Source organism: Alligator mississippiensis, chromosome 4 (genome assembly GCF_030867095.1).
Source record: "Alligator mississippiensis isolate rAllMis1 chromosome 4, rAllMis1, whole genome shotgun sequence".
Classification (NCBI taxonomy): Eukaryota; Metazoa; Chordata; order Crocodylia; family Alligatoridae; genus Alligator; species Alligator mississippiensis.
Window position 1 is genome coordinate 208,173,238 of NC_081827.1, and position 19,563 is coordinate 208,192,800.

Here is a 19,563-nt window from a genome sequence, read left to right on the forward strand (position 1 = left end):
TAAAATGGTGGCAGTGGCACTTGAAGTAAAGCTCATTTGATGGGGGCTGGGGCACTGCCAGGCTGTTCTCAGCAGGGTTGTTGGGCCAGGCTGTGCTGGGAATGAGGGGGTGGGGGGAGGGAGAGTGCTATGGCAAATTCTGGTGTGGCTGCATGCAGCCCCTCCCATAGTCCCCTCCCAGCACCACCACTGCCTGCCCTGAGTGATGCTTAGCTCAGCCCCCGACAGGAACAGCCCAGAGCAGCACTGGCACAAGCCTGCCCCCACCCTGCGTGCAGATCTGGAGGCATGCGCCCCCCCCCCAGTCTCTTGAGATATGTGCAGTGGCGGGAGCTGCTACCCCCCACATCATCCAGCTGGCCGCTCATGGCTCTGTCCCACACGCTGCCCTGGCTGGGCAGTGCCTGCCCCAGCCCCACTCCCTCCCCCACTGCAGAGGCCTAAGGGAGAGGGGCTGCAGCCACTCCAGAATTCGCTGTAGCCCCCCTCATGGTGCAAACCCCACCATCATGCAAGCCCTGCTCCCAGTCAGTTGTTGAGGGCTAGTCAAACCCCCTGTATGGTGCAAACTCCCCTGCCAGTGCCACTGCCGCCCGCTCCGAGCGCAGCCAGGCCCAATCCTTCACCAGGAAGAGCCCAGCGTCCGAGCCTGGAGCAGCAGCCCACCCACACCCCTTGCACACATCTGGGGGCACATGCTACCCCATGCCTTCCCAGTGTGCGTGTAGCGGTAGGAGCCTCCCCCCCCATGGCTCAGTCCTGTGCCCAAACCCAGCTGGGTAACTCCTGCCCCAGCTCCACTCCCTCCCCCACCACTGAGGCCTTGACCTGCCCCTTCACCCGCGCAGCGGCAGCCTGTCCTCACCCCACGTGCAGAGCCAGGGGTACACGCCCCCCCTCCCATGCCCTCCCGGGGTGCGTGTAATGGTGGGGAAATTGGAAAGGCAGAATGATCTGATCTCCAATAGATCCAGGCAGAGCATAATGCAATGACAGTACTCCAACACAAACTAATAGCCCAATTTTCTTTTATCCTTACATACTTGAAGTCACAGGATGAGCACAAATAAGGTAAACAAAAATGTCAGGCCCAGCTGAGAACTTGTTTTAGATGAGATGCTTGACATTAAAAACCAGAGGCTTCCATAGCACTGAAAAATTCCTAAAGTGAGGAGTCTGCTCAAGAGCGCTGGCCCACTTGGAGGGGAATGCACTGTCAAGACCCAAGTACCAGATATGCAAATTATGGGACCTCAAGGCCAGAACGGTCTCAAACTGCAAATGTTCTGCAAACTTGAAAGCATCAGTACCTGAACTAAACATCTTTTGTTTGCTCCAAACGAGGCCTGAAAAAAACCTTTCCATTTCTATGGAGGATAGTCAGGGGGCTGGTTCATATCACTTTCTTTCAGAAAGAATATCCCAGCAAGTCTGCCTTTTTTAAGCCTAGCTGCAAAGCCTTAGTCCAAGGTATCCCATACCTTGAGCACACCACACTTCAGGTATCTAAGCTGAGGCCTAAGAGTTGAGCCAGATATGATCCAGCAAGGTAGAACAATGAATCAAAACAGTAACTGCCTACTGCCTCCATGTTTACACAATTGACAAAATTACCAAGAAAAAAATAATCTTGAATGCAGATCAAGATTTGTTTAAGTCTTAAAGATTCCCAGAGCAAGGCAGCACTTGAATTTGGTGCACTTCCAAGAACAAAAAGTATGCAAAGGCTCTCTCAAAAAGAACTGCTTCTCTTATATACAGAAGCACGCTCAAGTACTGACAGACACAAAAAGTTTCCATCAGTTTTTAGTAAATCGAACATAGTATATGTACATGCCAGTGGACCTGTCATTCAAAACTGCAATTAACTACACCAGACAAGTTTTGATATAAGATTGGTTCTTAAACAGCACTTTGTAAACATACGTTCAACAAATCTAATTGGTTGAATTATACATGTGGAGGGGACTGATTTACTAGACTGCCCTCATGCAACACTAGCCACTTAAGATGAATTTATAAAGATAAAGTAAGTGTTCAATAAGGAAGTTACATATCTGTTCCATAAGAAAGTTGCATATCTGTTTAGAAAGGTATAATACTTACCACCAAATGGTATTATGCAAAGATTGTGTTTGCAGGCTACTTCCACAATTTTAACTACATCTTCATGGCAACCTAAGAATAGAAAATAATTAAAACAGGATTTTGAATGGCTAGCTTTCATATAAGCACATATACCAGTAGCCTGCTAATTCTTTAGGGCCTGATACTACTGTCACACAAGAGCACTGGGGAAGCAGCAGTAGCCTGTTTTCAAGAAGTTGGGTCAATGACACATCCCAGAATAACTGGGCTCAAGGAACCAAAGTTGTTGAAATGAGACAGCACCACAAATATATTGAGCAAAGTAATTCCAAGATGGAAGCAGCCCCAGATTTAAGTAAAATAAACCTAAAGATTATTGACCTACCCATGGAATACTATCAACAGGGAACTTTCAAAATAAGAGGGACAGGCAGGAGAGTTCAGCTGACTATGTTCAGAATAAAAGATTGAGGCTTTTGTTTTATTTCAAATAAAATTCTAACAAACAACCATGGAAGATGGCTGTTATTTTGAAAGAGAAATGTCTTATGAGTCTCTTTAAAGAGTTACGTATCAGACCATTAAAATCGTTCCGTCTTAAAAGTAACATCATATTACAAGAATTACCATTAAATGCCATTTCCTTTTAGAATATATTCTTTGCATCAGAGTATAGGCATTCTTCTAAAGGCAAGAAAGTGAAAATAGACAAGCTAATGGATGGAAAGCCAAAAGGAGAATGAAATTAAGTGTTGTGCCCAGAAACTGTACAGGACAGGAAAGAAGGTAAAAAGCAAACTATGGTGCAAACTCACCGCTTTGCTTTGGAAATGCAAAGCAGCCATGCCCTAGGTAATGAGTGTAGTTGACTGATAAAAAACAAGTACAGAAAGGACAAAACAACTTGTCAGTGATCATCAGTTGCACATGGAATAGGAGCAAGAAAAACTACTTTCAGTTGTAGCTCTGAAGTCACACTTCAAGTAAGAACCCACATTGTCATATCATCAGTTTTACATTACGAACAGAGTCAATTTTTCTGCTGCAACTAAAGATATCTAATAAAAAGTGACATGTGTCATGTCAGCCCTCACCAAAATGAGTTACAACACAATATGCATCTCAACCAGGACCATGCTCTTTAGCCTTTAAAAAACAGAGTTAGCTACCATATTTACTCAAATCCAAGACAAAGCCACCCCTCCCTGCCCCCCAGAGTCAGTGTGCGGAAAAAAGCCTCATCTTGAATTCCGGTCATCAGCCTGGGGCAAGCAGTGGCTCAGCTCTGGTTTTGGCCTTAGGCCTGAAGCCAAAGCCAAGCCACTGTCTGTCTCTACCTGGAACAGCTTATTTGGCAGGGATGGGGCACGTGACTTGGGAGGGAGGAAGGGGAAGGAGCAGCACAGAGGAGAGTGGGCGGGGGGGGGGGGGGAAGGAGAGAAGGAAAAAGAGGGGATGATTTGCAGCTTGCTTTGCCACCTGGCCCCTGTGCCTGCCTCCCCACTCCTTACTCCCCTCCCCTTTACCTTCTGCTTCAGCTTGGGTCCTTCAGCCCTGGGCAAGCAGGATCAGGAGCTGCTGCCACTTCTCTCTGGATGGACTGGGCTGGAGCGCGCTTCTGATAAGTGCTCTGGAGCTGAAGCAGAGCTGCAGCAGAAGGTAAGGGAGAATGGGAAGGGAATGGGGAGGCAAGTGGCAGCCTGGGCTGGGGCCATGCTGCCACTGACTGACCCAAAGGAGCACAGCTGTAGCAGAAGGTAAAGGGGTAGGAGGGGGGGTCTAGTCCCCTCCTCCCCACTGCTGTTTTTCCCATAGCAGGAGGGAGGGGGGAGACCACAAATAAGACAACCTTCCACTAAACAGATTCTATACATAGAAAAAAAAAATCAGAACAAAATTAATGGAAAATTATACATTTGTTCTAATATTTTCCAAGTATAGAATCTAAGTATTAGGGGGGTTTGTTAAATTTGAACTAGTATTGGATTTGGGTAGCTATGAGAACACTTTTGTAAAGCATTTTGAGAGATTTCAATTCAAGTTTTAGTTTAAAGTGGGTTGGTTTTGTGTACAAAAATAAAGACAGAAATGTTAAAATGTTTCAGCATCTGGTTTAATACTTCATTAAAAATTAAGAAGTTGCAAATATGACCAGGGGGCACCTTATGAGAATTAGCCATGGAATTTCCAGTTTGCAAGTTAAGTTAAATATTGTAAATGAGAACATATGCAAAGAGAAGACCGACTGATCAATTAAAACAAAAGCCATTTCTGATTCCTAGTTAAAAGTTCCAGTTCACCATTTGTGGCGTGAAGAGGCTATACATCCCAACTATTACCCATTCATGAGTGGTATCCATTCATGGGAAGCTAGAGCTTCTAGAGCAAAGAAAAAAGTTGAGCAGTTTACCTGGCCATACAACTATATCAGGAATTCGTTTAAACATTCCTTCCCTGAGCACAAGTATCTCATGTAGGCAGTGACCTGAAGTACAGAAGAAATAAGCTTGAGAACTTTTAAAAAGATATTTTTTTCAAACATACAGTTGAACACTGAGATTTTCTTACCATGAGCTCTGAATACCCTATCTTCTGGATCCTGCGAATATGAAATTTTAGTGGCTCTAAGATCCTGGAGAAATTCTTCATTTGCAAAGGATGGAGGCACATCATTAACATTTAAGGTTGCCTATAACATAAGAAAATAAATTTACAACTGCTAAGGTGAACAGCATGCTGGCATCCCATAAACCAGATTAACAAGATTACAGTTAGGGGTTGATAAGTATTCACAGTTTGGAAGGCTTCTTTACTTCATCGCAGTTCAAGTTCCCTTCCACATATCAGCTTCAGTCCTATCTGCACTACCAGTCCTTCCCTTCAGGTGAGTTTTCTCCTTTGCATACCAGACTGCTGATGGTAAATTTAATTTTACTGGGTGGATCCCATATTTTTTTCAAATAAAAGTGTTCAGCATGTTATAGACAAGTGCACTGTCTGACAAAGACAACCGTGCTTTGCAAAACACTACTCACCATATTACTATTCTCCAGTTCTGCTATTTAAAAATGTATGAAAAAGCAGCTGACCAGAAAAGGTCAGATTCAGGGAAATGACCCTGCAAGCAAGGACAAGGATCAAGGTCCAGATCTGAAAAAGGGCTTGGATCTGAAACCTAACTACTATCTAACCCAGAGGTGGGCAATTATTTAAGCTGGAGGGCCCCTTAATGAGTTTTGGTGAGCTGTTGAGGGCCGCACACATACAATCTTTTGAAAGATTTAGTTTGTTAAAGTTATACTGTAGATAAAAAAAATCACATAATATACTGAAAATCAAAACATTTACTGTAACAGATTTTAATTTAATAAAAAAATATTTTGTCCTGATTTATGTTTTATGAGTAGTGTATATAGAGGCAATTGCATAATAGCTCAAAATAAAGTCTTACTCTTGTATATTGTGTGTATGTGCATGGGGGGGGGTGCGTGGGGGGGCAGGCTGCCCATGCACTAGGTCTCAGAGGCTGGTCAAGCTCATCCAGGCAGCGTAGGTGCGGTCCATGCCCCCCTCATCTGGCCCAGGGCTACCCCCATGATGCTCAGCATGGCACCAAGTCCTACCCGCTTCCACCCCTGCCCATCCTGTCCCTGGCCAGCATGCACAGCTTCCGAGTGGGGCTGCAGCCACCTGGATGCTGCTTGGCTTCCCTGACCACCGCCGGGCTTCCCCGACCACTGCTTGGACCACCATTGAGTCCTCCTGCCCCTGCTGCACCACTCTAGGTGGAGGGGAAGCTGCACTAGATGGCTCTTGCCCCAGCATATGGTGCTCCAGCTCCAGGCTGCCTTCCACCCACTCCACCCGCCTGCTGCAATGAGCAGCCACTTGTGAGTGGCTGAATGAGTAAAAGGTAGCCTGGAACTGGAGCCCTACATGCCAAGCTGGGAGCTGCCTGGCTGCAGTTTTCCCCCTGTATGGAGTGAGGCAGCAGGGACAGAAGAGGCAGTGGAGGAGTAGCTCGAGGCTGAGCCACTGGCGACATGTAGGGGGTGCACATGTACCCCTGAGCATGGCAGTCCACCTCCTGTGGAAAGGCACTGCTGACACTGCCAGTGGCGCCTGTGGGCAGTCGCTGCTCACCACCCCCTCTTTCCCCACCAATGGTGTATGCGGGTGGTCTGTAAATCGCTGCTGGGCACCACCGCTGGCATCTGGTCAGCACTCGCCACCCCGCTGACAGCATCACCACCACCTGCAGGAGCTCACCATGCCCCCCCCAGCCTCTGGGGGCACATGGCATTCATGAGCTGAGCAGTACCCAGGCAACTGCAGCTGCACTGGGAGCAGCCATGCCAGGAAGATGTGCGCACTGGCCAGGGCTACGGCTGTCCAGCAGGCACAAGTGGGAGGGTGGCCCAGGCTGCCCCAGTTGGGAGCAGATGGGGCTCAGTCCCACATGGAGCCCCACAGGGGCAGCCATGAGCCGGACCCAATCAACTGGTAGACCCACGCCTACGGCCTGGATCTAATCAGTTTGCAGGTCAAATCCAGTCCACAGGCCATATTTTGCCCACCCCTAAGCTAACCCCGGGAAGCACAGGCTCTTCACGGACTTTCACATTTCACCTGAAAATTCTCTATGAGCCTTCAGTTTTGCTTCTGAATGTACCCTGAACCAACAGTCTGAGCAGCTAGGTAGAAGGTAAGTGCCTAAGCCTGACTCGAGTCCAGAAACGAGGCAATGCTCTACACATGTCCTCCGAGGGCCTAAATTTAGCAGGCGTGCTCTAAGCAGGCCTAACACACTCACAGGACTAGGCCTTAAGATGCAGTTAGGGCTGCTGGAAAAGTTGAACAATTAAGTCTTTACTGGATTTAGGCCCAAGGAAAAAGTTTACTATGGAGTAAGTACAGCAGTACTGTGAAAACAGTGTATGCATGCATGCACGCACAAACGCACGCACACAAAGCAAGGCATTTTTTTCTTCCAGTGGATTCATTAACAACCCCCCCCAAAAAAACCAAAAAGATCCTCAGTTACAAGTAAAATGCAGGTTACGTTCTTCTTTTCTTTTCCTACATACTGATAGCTTCCCAAGCAAAATTACACTGATTACATATGGACTCTAGCTTGGAATGATGATATGAGAGTATAATCAAATTTCAGTTAAGAACTATAAACAAAGTTTTTAATCCTAACATTCCACAATTCAATTCTAGTAAAAGAACATATCAAATGATACTAAGAAAGAGGGACTATTTTCCAGTTTGAGGTATTTTTGAATTAGTGATTATTTGATTAAAAAAATTAAAAAGGAAAGTATAAGTTTACATCACTTGCTTTTATTTCAAAATTTCAAGTTAAAAGAAATCAGAAAGTTTCAGTTCAGGTTATTTTGGGTAGTCTTTTTTTTGCAAGATTCAAAACCCAAGGAGTCATGTAATTCATTCATTTTTTTAAATCATCTTTGTTCTGTATCTATAAATGTGATGAGGCTCTGATATGGTAGTAGCTAGGAAGCCCAAATACAAAGGATGTGAGCATGAGAATCAGAGACATTTAGTGCCTGCTTAACTTTAACTGTGAAATTAGGCTCAGTGCAAAAAATGCAAAGTGTAACAGTGAAAGGTGAATTAAATAAAAACCAAATAAAGGAAAACAATGGTTTTCAGCCTTTTAATTTCGTGTTGCTACCGCTATAATAGGAAAGTTATCCATGCCTTACCTGCAAGTTTCAATTCGTGGAGTAATGTCTTTCACAGATCCATGACATTCAGTCTCTGCTCTAAGTAGCCTTGGAGGCAAACCATACCTGTCAGTGGCCAGAGAGGTATGGCTCCATCTTTGAAAAACCACCAACTGAGACTTCTATAGCCTGAGAATTCTCTAACTATTCTATACCAGTAGGGACAAGTAAGTAAGTATTAAGACTTAATATAACAATAATACAGAACAAACTGAGTGCCAACGAATGATCTCCCAATTAACGGCCTATTGTAGGGTGGATTGGACCTATTGCCCTCATAGGTTATAACTCAAGAAGGGATGTTTTTAGGTAAGGCATGGATAGAAATTTTCCTGTTCTTCTTGTAATGTGCTCCACAGATATATGATATTGGAGTTTCCACAGAAGAGTCTGCAGAGAACTATATAGAGTTAATACAGAAAGACATAACCCTTTGTCAACGGTTACTAGTATATTAAAGGAATGAGCATGTGTGTACTGAAGGTGGCAGCAGATGACTGGCTGTCCAGCTCATGGACTCTGGAGAAGGTATAAAGATCCAGCCCCAGCATTCAGCATACAGCCAATTTCTTTCATGGGCAAATTCAAGATAAGTAAGAGTGGTAATTTTGCCTCACTCCACAGCCTGCATACAGGGCTGTCTAACTACTGGCCTGGATGCAACCCATGAAAGGTTCTTTGTGTGGCCCCCAGGCCCCTACTTAGCTGCTAACCATCCCATTGCTCCAGCTACAGCAGCAGCCAGGGCCTACAGACCTTCCCTCCCTTCTCTGATTTCCATTTCCTACCCCTGCCCCAACGAATAGGGCAGCAAGGCATGGTGCAAGCTGTGGCCTTGGTGTCTGTGCAGCACAGCGCATATGTGGAGCCAGTGGCTGGGGAGCTTGGATGCAGCCAAAAGAGAATACTAAAGCCTTACAATACAAGAAAGAAGCAAATATACTGCTGGGAGACTGACAGATGTTTGTCATCATGACCAACTTGAGGTCAGTTGAACCTTGAGGTCCTATTTAATTGAGCACAGTAGATGCACGGCATTTTTGTTTGGATCAGATCTCCAAAGACAATCCTTGACCCCTTTGAATATCTTATCACCCTCAGTTTCCAGCAGTGATGGTAACAGTGTAGACAGGCTTATCTTTTGAAATGCCCAACTTCAATCAGTGATATAATCGTCTATATCAGGGGTTTTCAACCTTTTTTGATCAGTGTACCCCCAGCAGCTGGACATGGAGCACAAGGTAGCGCGTGGCCAGATGCAGAGCGGTGGCAGCTGCTGCACGCAAACTTTCTCCGCAGGCAGTGCCTGCATGATAGCACAGGATGGTGCGTGGCGGCGCTGTCCCCACTAGGGCCTTCTCAAGTACCCCCGGTTGACAACCCCTGATCTATGCGACTCAAAGACTTTTTTGCAAATGGGGCGCAGCTAGTCTGTGGCACACTCTGGACAAAGGGATAGATACTTGGATCTCTCTCTGTTTGACAAGATGCTATTAACACTTCAGCACTTTCCCAAGCATTTGGTACTAAGTCTAAACCATGTGTTGTACTCTGAAAACAGAACTTATGAAGCAGCTGCAAGCTTAGGTATCTATAAGCCTACTTGTTGTCACATTAGTTGCCCTTGGTTGATGGCAACTAAATGTGGATCATAAATATCCACCTTTAATATTGATTTCCTCACGGATCGGCTAAGATTAAGAACTACTCTGGCTTTCTGATACTCAGACAGGGTGGATTTGATTTAAATCACTGTTCAGGAAGCCTCAATTTAATCATTGTTTTCTACAAAAAGTGCATTCTTGTTGTTTGATATAACTGTAATACATGTTATTCACAACTCGGAGGTAGATGTAGGTTTCATTCTTAGAAGGTACACACTATATATTTAAAGCAGTGAGATTCATTTAGATTTTTTCAGATTAATTTTGTAGCTACATCAGAAAACTAAATTATTTGGTTATTTTATTTACCAAAGTTAATTAAAGCAGATAGTTTGCCTCCCAATGTCTTCACAAGTACCTCTAATTCACTAGATTAATCATGGATATTTGAGGGATATTTTTGCTACACTGTATGAGGAGGACATCGAATGAGTGCTGCAGCCATATGTTATTAGCTTGGGGCTTTCATCATTTTCTTCTAAATTTTTTCTCATCTTTGATTTCTCTTCTCTTTTACGGCCTGGCAAGCTTGCTGCCATGACAGGTTTTCCCTTCTACCATACTATTCATTCCCTCACTAGATCTCAAATCAATGGAAAGACTATACTCAAACTTATCCCTCGAGACTTCAGGAATATTCTGCTCAAAATGTTTCTCTTTTGTTTCTACTGCCTCTCCCTTCTTGCATTTATCTCTAAACTCCTCCTTGCCTATGGCTACTCCACCCTGAGACAATCCACTATTCATTTAACTTCTTGAAACTTTACACTTTTAGAGAGAGGTAAGGGCTTGATTGTGTACACAAACTTGCAGAGTGACAATCGGACTGATGGGTAGGTAATCAGGTCTGTTATCTCTCATCTCCATATACTGCTGTTAAGGGATGTTTTCTCTGGAGACAAATCCACAGTTTGAGAACTGAAACTAATCGTCACAGAGATGCTTAATAGGATCTTCTAAACTGAGCACAGAGTCCCATTGGGTGGAGTGGTTTTCTATAATCTTTAAGAATCTATAGAGGAGCCTCTGGGAACCCCATAAGATTCAGCCCTTAATATAGTCCATGGCCAGCTGTGACCTATTTATAAAACTTTTCTTAAAAGGTTACATGAATATATTGTCTTGAATAGTATATAATTATAAGTTTTAATCCCTATTCCATGATGATATCTCTGAGTTCTAACGTATCTTAAATTAAAACTATCTTTAAAATCATTTAAACCAAAACAAATACAATTCAATTTAAAAAAAACAACCTATTTTTAATTTTTTTCTTAAAATTGTTGATTTTTATCTACCCTGCTCACAGACTAGGAACAGTACAAGTAAAAACTTTGTTTCCCCACAGAAAGATGGATTCTACTGTTCCCATTTCTAGGGGGATCTAGGATGGCTGTCTGTATGCTCCAATTTTCCCGTGTCTCGGGGTATGGGTTTTTTTGTTTTGTTTTTAAAAGACGGACATGATACAGGGTCAGCCTATTTCAAATGAGGGGCAAAGGCTCCAAATCAGAAGCTTCCCTCCATGCTCCCCTATAATTCAAACCCTGGTCTTAGGGTACATGTGGCACTGTGAATAAGCTGATCGAACTGAGACTGTCACCAGACACTATCTGAGCCATTACAAGGCTGATTGGGGGTGCATGCTATAGAACAGAGAAAGGAATTAGACCTAAAGGCCCCCTTTCCAAACTCTCCTGTTATGTAGAGCAGTGAGGATTGGTTCCTAATGCTGCAACAGTTGCAGTAAAATGACTGAAGCAGCTCCCCAGCCCATCAGGGCTGCAAGCACAGGTTTCATTAGCTAGACAGAATTTTTTTCTGTCCTTCTGATATTCGCCTTACCCTATGCTTTCTCTGCACTGGAAGAGACCACTAGCCTGCTACTTCCTTGGAGCTCTCTCAGGAACAGCTTAGAGCAGTGGGATCCAACCTTTTTGGCATATATGCAACAAATTAAGCTCCATACCATGTCCCCCAGGCAACTCCAATCCCCTTTTCCTGCCTGATCTGCTTCCCTGGTTTTGGTTCTCTTCTCCAATCTGCCATGTGCCACACAAAGCCTGCCTGTGCAACTTGTGGCAAAAGTGCTCCTGTCTGAGGCAGCAGTCTACAGAAAACTGTCTGGTTTGGGCATCTGAAAGGAGAGACAGATTTCCATTCCATCAACAATCTGCAGAGAAGCTCAAGAGGCATGATCTCACTTTTCATCTTAACATTTGCACATTTGTGAACTGTGTGGGTTGCAATGATGGACAGAGGGTGGGGGGGAAAATTGTATGTGGAAAATGAAAACCCTTAAAAAAAAGTTGGATTAACTGCCCAAAAGCCTCTTCAAATTTGCTTTGCCTATCTGCAGCTGAAGAAGCAGATATAAAGCTGGCAGTGTCTCAGAGCTGGAGGCACTCCTCCCCTGCCACCAGTTAACAGGTTTGGTTTGTTTTCAAGGCTGCCTGGAGCAGAAATCTAAAGGCATGCATTAGGAAGCCCAACACACCCTTATTCATAAACAAAAAGCTTATTCATATTCAGTTGAAGGAAGAAAAAAAAAGCTTGCTGCTTTCATTAAAACCTGAAATATTTTATTTATTACCTATTTCCTTGACATTCAGAATCTCCAATGCCCAAAAGATAGATTGAAAAGTTATGTAAATGCAGAGATTACATACATGTGCAACATAACAAGTAAGCTTAGTAGACACTGTTATGGTCTATAAAATGTTTACAATCAGCTTAACCTTTAGCATTGCTACTTCCTTTTTGTTTCTAGTTGTAAACTGTCCGGTTCCCTCTACATGGTACAGGTATTGCGCAATTATCTGGAGACTAGCTACATGTGCTAAGTACCTATCATGCGATAAAAAGCTCCAACCAATGATAAACTTGGACCTCAAGAACATGCACTAACTGTATAGCTGGTTGCCTTCAAACTTCAATTTACATGTGTAGCAGGGTCTCCCCTGCAGCTGGGAGCCCCATCAGCTAACTCCCAGACACAGGAGTCCATCACGCCCCGTGCAAAACCTCTGAGCCCTAGACGATCCCCATGCCCCAGTGGTGCGGGGAAACCCTCATGGCTAGAGGATCACTACAGGGATACATGGAGCTTTCAGCTACAGGAGCCTGCTTCTTGTTAGTGCAGGAAAAGCCAGGGATCAGACTCTCTCCTACCCAGCAATCTACTGTGTGATCCTACAACCACACCTCTGCACGGTTGTGTGAACTGCACATTAGATCCCGTTGCACCATAAAATCTCCCCTCTGTCAGCTTTGTTCAGCAGTTAGTTTTAGAAAAGCCTATCAACAGACACAAAGAAAGCCCAACAATCACAATAACTTGAGTGGGGGATAAGACAGATTGACATTAAGGTATTGCAACTTTCAGCACTTTTTAAAAGTCACCCAATAGTATATATAGTATACCACAATTCATATACAACTTTTTAGAATAAGTGTTTTGTTTTAACAAGTAAGGCATCTTGAGAACAACATGAGCCATGCCTAACAGATGAATGGTTGTGTCACCAACAGTATAAGAATGTTAGAAGGAACTGTCTTCTTCAGCTTTTTACTTACTCTAGGCAAAGTTTTGTGCTCCAGACTTGCTCCAAATGTTTTTTCCATCCATTCCTTCAAAATTGGTAATACTGTACCACCTAATCTGTACCTAGAACGTAAAGAGTCAATGTTCATATTGGCTCTTTTTAATACGATTCCCTGGAGATTGTTATGAATTTTCTTGATGGAATTAGTTATTTAACTATTTACATATTTCTAAGAAAAGAATGGCTGAATCAAGAGATAAAGTGCATGTAAGCTTAAGGTGTGAAAAAGCTCAGCTACACATTAAAATAATTTACATAATTCTGTAAAAAAAAAAAAAGCCTGTCAAGTGACAACTCCAATTAGTACATGTACAGGACTCAGTTTTAATGAATATTTGCATGTTTAATTCTTTTAGCAATGCTTTTAACAAATAACTGAATAAAGTAATAACAAACTAGATACAATTATGAAAAGAGAGGAATAAAGTCACAGAAATAAGAGGTTAGAGCTAGACTAGAGAAAACTCAATGAAGAGAGAAGAGAATAGAATACAGTCCTTCCTTCTAGTGGCTAGAAGAGAAACAACTTTGTGGCTGCTCCTCTAAAGCATAAAGAAACAGCAGCAACCTCTACCTATGCAACAAAACCACTCGCTGGAGATGCTAGATAACCACCATGAGGAAAAGGAGGGGATCATATTTGCTTCAAACTTGACATACACAGAAAAGGCAAGGGGAAAAAAAAGTACAAAACCTTTTCCTTGTACCTAAGAAAGAGAATCACTTTTCCCTGGAATGGTAAAGGGTTATCTTCAGCCATTTCTATACTGCCTCTGTACAGACTATCTGGGACTGCTGCCAAAAATGATACTGTCTACTCACCTTTCAGTGCACACTAGAGCTCAGAAGTTTGCCAGAGTAACTGATGCAGAGCTCATTAGCTGAAACTTAACCAGCAAAATGATTTGCCAGTGGTTTATGAGATATTTCAAACTGAAAAACACTCAAGTGCTGTACGCAGACTAAACCTTAGGGGAGGGTTAGAGATTACAAAATCAAGTCAATTTCAAATAGTCATTGTTTAGGAGATCTTTGGAGAGTACTAGTTTTTATTAAGGCATAATCCTTGATAGTCCTTGCAAAGAATTAACCTTCACTGAAGGGTTGTTACCAATCACACTCTTAAGGGAAGGGCTTAACCTTCTGGAAGCCGAAACCCAGCAGCAGGTGGTTAACAGTTAATAGCCTGCCTGGCTAAAAAAAGCTGGAAGCCATGAGCAACTAACCCAGTAATGAGGGTGGAGCCACAAAGCTGATAAGGGCTCCAGGAGCAGAGCACAAGGGAGAGAACAGAGGAGGCTATGGTGCTGAAGCAGAATCAGACCCTAATTTGACAGGCAATGTCTGAAAACAGACCTTGCCTGGCCTTGATAAGGACCCCAGGCGAGTGATCTGCTTACTACACTAATTAATACTCAATTACACAACCAAGATTGTTAAAATTAAAAAATAAACAGTCTACACTATAGAATGAACAAAAAAAAAAAAAAGATCTTTCAGAGGTTGTCAAACAATGCACAGTTTTAAAGTACTTTTTTTGAAAACTGAAGTCACACATCAAACTTTCATTTCAGTGGGGCTGGCTAAGTCAAATTACCTTTTTCCTGTGAATTCTACTTGTCCCTTCTTATTGAATATGAACTTGGAGTCATTATATCCCCATCCATTCCACTTCAGAAGTTCTTGCCTTAAAGAGAAAAAGATTTAAATGAGACAAGTCAGAAGACCAAGTTAAAGATGACTGACTGATATACATTGCTGTAAATTTTGCAGAAGTTTAAAATGAACTTTCACTTAAATATTTTTTAAAAATTATAATACACATTACAAAATGAATGTCAGAAAGCTTCCTACCTTTATAATATACAACTGTAAACTTGTATAATATACTGTATACTAATACTGTTCACTTCTATAGCATGTATGAGAACTGAGTATGCAGAAACTAGTTTAATAAACAAAACCAGCTGTAACCATAATGTGTATTATAATCTTTATTTTCTTTTCCTTGCTTGAAAATTTTATAATTATGGTATGACAGTCTTGAGGTACTGGAATCCCAAAAGGTGATAAAGCAACAGGGAATTCCGAATAAAAAGGTATAAATGTAGGCATAGCCAATGCATTGGGGGGAGGGGGTGAAATGGGACACATGCCCCCCCGACAGGGCTGCCGCCAATGGCATCTGCGGGTGTCCCCCAGACTCAGGAGGCACCAGTCACCATTAACATAGGAGTGTCAAGCTTATCCCATGCCACAAGCCAGATGTGTCAATGCCATCCTTGACTGCCCCCATTACTGATGGCTACATGCCCCTTAATTCCTTTCTGGGGGCAAGGACTACTGCAAATATCCTGGTAAACTAGGGGCCCCACAGAGGGAAAAGCTCCATGCACTGGATCGATCTGGTCTGTGGGCCCTATACTTGACACCGCTGGTTTAATACATTTAGTTTGCTTAATTCATGAACATGTACAGTAAAAACCCTGTACTTTGCTTTTAGAAGCACCTAAAGTGACAAGAATGAAATGCTAATTTTAACCTTCTAATGTTAAGATCTAGTGTAGAATCTAATATAGGAGCAAAGAACTAGCATACCACACCCATAACTGTGGAATACCCTTTAGAACAGTTCCTTTTGACATGAACTTTTTCCAAACATTAATGTCAGAATATTTTTCCTTCTTAGTGATATTATTGTATTTTTACTCTTAGGCTATTTTCTCTCTCTCTCATTCACCCCAAATCCCCAGGAGTTCCATTATTTCACTTGTATCCATAACTAAACATACTAATTGAGATACCTTAGGAAATCTACTTACTCAAATTACATACCTTCAACTCAGTTATGAACCTTAAGTTCTTTTTATTTTAACTTTTAAGGCTAGCTAGCAGTTTTGCCTCACTGAAGCAGCACAAATAGTCAACTGCTGAACCAGGCCATTGGTCTGTCAGCTTGCGGCCACAAAGCTTTAAGACAGTTAACAGTTGCAGTCAATCCAGAAAAAGTTAACAACTAAAGAAGAATGGAGACAAGTGTCCAATCTCTAAAATAGTACTCATTCATAAACTGTGGCATGCAAAACCAGCTTCAAAAGGATGTTGACTGGTTATGCCTGGGCCTTCCTATAACAGCAGTAAGAATAACCTGACTTAATAAGGCAATAGCCTTATTTTTAGATACACCTGGCTTACTTGCAATATATCTTCTTCAAAACACAAACAATACCTGTAAGATTTTGAGTTTCTGCATACAGAACTCCTCCCACTTCAATAGGGCATGCTTTTAAAAAACAGCAGTGAATTAGTTCAACCTGGCTCTACAGCATCCGGATAGATTGGGTGCTTCAGCAGGGCTTTTTGGCACTTTTATCCAAAAGCTGATTCAATCAGATATTAGATGAAAATGCCAAAAAGCTCCACTGAAGCACACAATCTATACAGACACTGGGTGAGCCAGGTCCAACTAACATGATGGCTCTTCTGGGATGTGGTAGGCTGGGTGTGGGGGGCATGCAGATTTTAAAATAAAGCACCATTTTTTCTTGTTTTACATCTGTAAGCAGCTATAGCTCCTAACTAAAATCAGGCCTGGGACAAGGATGCATAAAAACTTACTTATGACCAGAATGCCTCTATAGTTAGTTGGCACATGGCTCCTGGCTATGGCCCCAGACTTAACTGTCTGTGTGGGCTAGTCAGTCTTTTGTAACCCAAACGGCACTGTGCAGGCTTGGCCTGGCAGATGGCTTGTCACTCTAAAAGGTATCTTTATGATCATCCCAGCAAAAAGCAACCTTGTCATGGAACTGAACAAATGCCAGTCGGTGAGATGAGGCTCTCTTAGGCATTTGTGTAGCCTTAAAATATGCTAGTTTAAAGACTCTGAATCTAAAGATTGAGTCCTCTTGACTCCTGTAAAATGTACATAAAAATTAACAACTTGTAAGTTTGCTGCACAAGGTCATATAAAGGTCCAGGTGTCTCTGGCAAGCTCAGATCTCCAAGTCTCATTCAACAAGCTACACTATCTTCTGAAAGGCCATGTCACGTGACAGTCGCAGGAGAGAAAAAACAGTGATTGTTTAGTGTTCAAGGAAAGGGTCAGCACCACAGAATGAGACAGCAGCATTGGAAGAGACATGTACAGCTGGAGAAGGGCCAATATAGTGCCTGCCCATCTTTAAGAAAGGGAAGGAGGAGGATCCAGGGAACTACGAACTAGTTAGCCTCACTTTAGTCCTTGGAAAAATTATGGAGCAGCTCCTAAAGGAATCCATTTCTAAGCACTTGAAGAAGAAAAAGGTGATTAGGAACAGTCAGCATGGATTCACCAAGGGCAATTTATGCCTAACCAATCTGATTGCCTTCTTTGACAAACTGACTGGCATTGTGGCTTCAGGGAGAGAAGTGGTTGCAATATACCTTGACTTCAGCAAGGCTTGAAACGGTTTCCACAGCACTCTTGCAAGCAAGATAAGGAAGGGGTTGGATGGGTTGGATGAATGGACTGTAAGGTAGATAAAAGGCTGGCTGGATCATCATGCTCAACAGGTAGCGATCAATGGCTAGATTTCTAGCTGGTAGCCAATATCAAGTGGAGCACCCCGGGGGTCAGTCCTGGGGCCAGTTTTGTTCAATTTCTTCATTAACAATCTGGAAGATGAGATGAATTGCACCCTCAACAAGTTTGCAGATGACACTAAGCTGGATGGAGTAGCAGATAAGCTGGAGGCATACCTATACTATCTGGAAGGTAGGGCTAGGATTCAGTGACCTGGACAAATTGAAGGATTGGGCCAAAAGAAATCTCATGAGGTTCAACAAGGACAAGTGCAAAGTCCTGCATTTAGGATGGAACAACCTCATGCACTGCTACAGGCTTGGGACCAACTGGCTAAGCAGCAGCTCTTCAGAAAAGGACCTGGGGATTACAGTGGACAGTAGGCTGGATATAGGCCAGCAGCGTGCCCTTGTTGCCAAGAAATCTAACAGTATATTGGGCTGCATTAGTAGTACTACTAGCAGATTGAGGGAAGTGATTATTCCTCTCAATTTAGCACTGGTGAGGCCACATCTGGAGTACTGTGTCCAGTTTTGGCTCCCACACTACAGAAAGGATGTGGACAAGTTAGAGAGAGTCCAGCGGAACAGCAACAAAAATGGTGAGGGGGCTGGGGCAGATGACTTGGGAGTGTCTGAGGGAACTGGGTTTATTTAATCTGCAGAAGAGAAGATTTAAGGGGGAATTTAATAGCAGCCTTCAACTACCTGAAGGGGGATTTCAAAGACAATGGAACTAGACTGTTCTTAGGTCAGATGACAGAACAAGGACCAGTGGTCTCAAGTTGCAGAGTTGCAGCAAGGGAAGTTTAAGTTTGATATTAGGAAAAACTCTCTTAGTGGACGTGGCGGGGGGGGGGGGGGCAGAGGGGGAGGGAAGGGTGTGAAGCGCTGGAACAGGTTACCTAGAGCCAGGGTGGAATCTCCATCAGGTCCAGCTCAACAAAAGCCCTGGCTAGAATGATTTAGTTGGGGTTGGTCCTGTTTTGAGCAGGGGGTTGGACAACATGACCTCCTGATGGCCCTTCCAACCCTAATTTTTTATGATTCTATGTAGATGGCTGTTTTTTTTACTGGGTTCTACTATAGGTTTGTATCACATAGGGCTAACTGCTAAAAAACAGATTTAAGACAGACATCCCCCTGAGGTTTGCATGCTTAACTCCACAGAGTCTTAAGGCAGACTGTCTTATATTTAAAGAGAAGGTAGGGTATGGTTGTACCATAGACTAATTCACAGATATGTAAGCTTTGTTAAGCAACAGCTCACTCTATCAAATGTTATTAAAGGACTTCCAGGGAACAGTGAACAGGCCTAGGACTCAGACTTGAAGCCTACTGCTGACTGCTTGACCAAGATGCTTATTAAAGTTGTAGTTTATACAACTTCTATAACAGCTTGAGTATTTTGCTCTACCATCTTACACAAAAAATTTAGAAGACAATTTTGGTGACTTGGTATAGAGAAATGGGGGTGTGGGGAAATAGTGATGAGGATTAGACAGGGAATGGGGTGTCTAGGAAGTAGCAGATGAGGGTCACTGGCATGCTTATTGCAATTCATTTAGATTGCAACTGAACCTTTGGATAGCAGCAGCAAGTGGGAGGTGTCCCCTACACTCATAATTCCCTGTTACCCCTGTTAATGGACTTGCAGATGATGCATATTACTAAGCAAGGGGAACTGAGGACAGAAAGTTCTGTATGCTATAGGCCAGGGATAGGCAACACCTGGCACATGTGCCAATTAATGGCACGTGGATACATTTTCCTCAGCACTCCAGGAGGTTTGCGAGGAAATTGTTTAAAAAAAAAAAAAATGTTTTTTTAAGTTCCTGCTCTGGATCGGAGCAGCCACAGGTCCCATTGCTGCAGCAGGCACCGGGAGCAGAG

At 43.1% G+C, this 19,563-nt stretch overlaps 1 protein-coding gene across 1 annotated transcript in view; it reads right to left on the reverse strand.

The window, feature by feature from the left end:
- The window catches only part of AGPS (alkylglycerone phosphate synthase), a 130,727-nt gene that overhangs the window by 83,242 nt on the left and 27,922 nt on the right, over positions 1–19,563 (reverse strand). The window contains exons 2-6 of the mRNA XM_014599342.3: positions 14,705–14,794; positions 13,079–13,169; positions 4,657–4,777; positions 4,499–4,573; positions 2,107–2,178 (exon numbers count right to left, since the gene is read on the reverse strand). Coding sequence (XP_014454828.1) covers positions 2,107–2,178; positions 4,499–4,573; positions 4,657–4,777; positions 13,079–13,169; positions 14,705–14,794 — 449 coding nt within the window. The remainder of the gene's footprint in view (positions 1–2,106; positions 2,179–4,498; positions 4,574–4,656; positions 4,778–13,078; positions 13,170–14,704; positions 14,795–19,563) is intronic.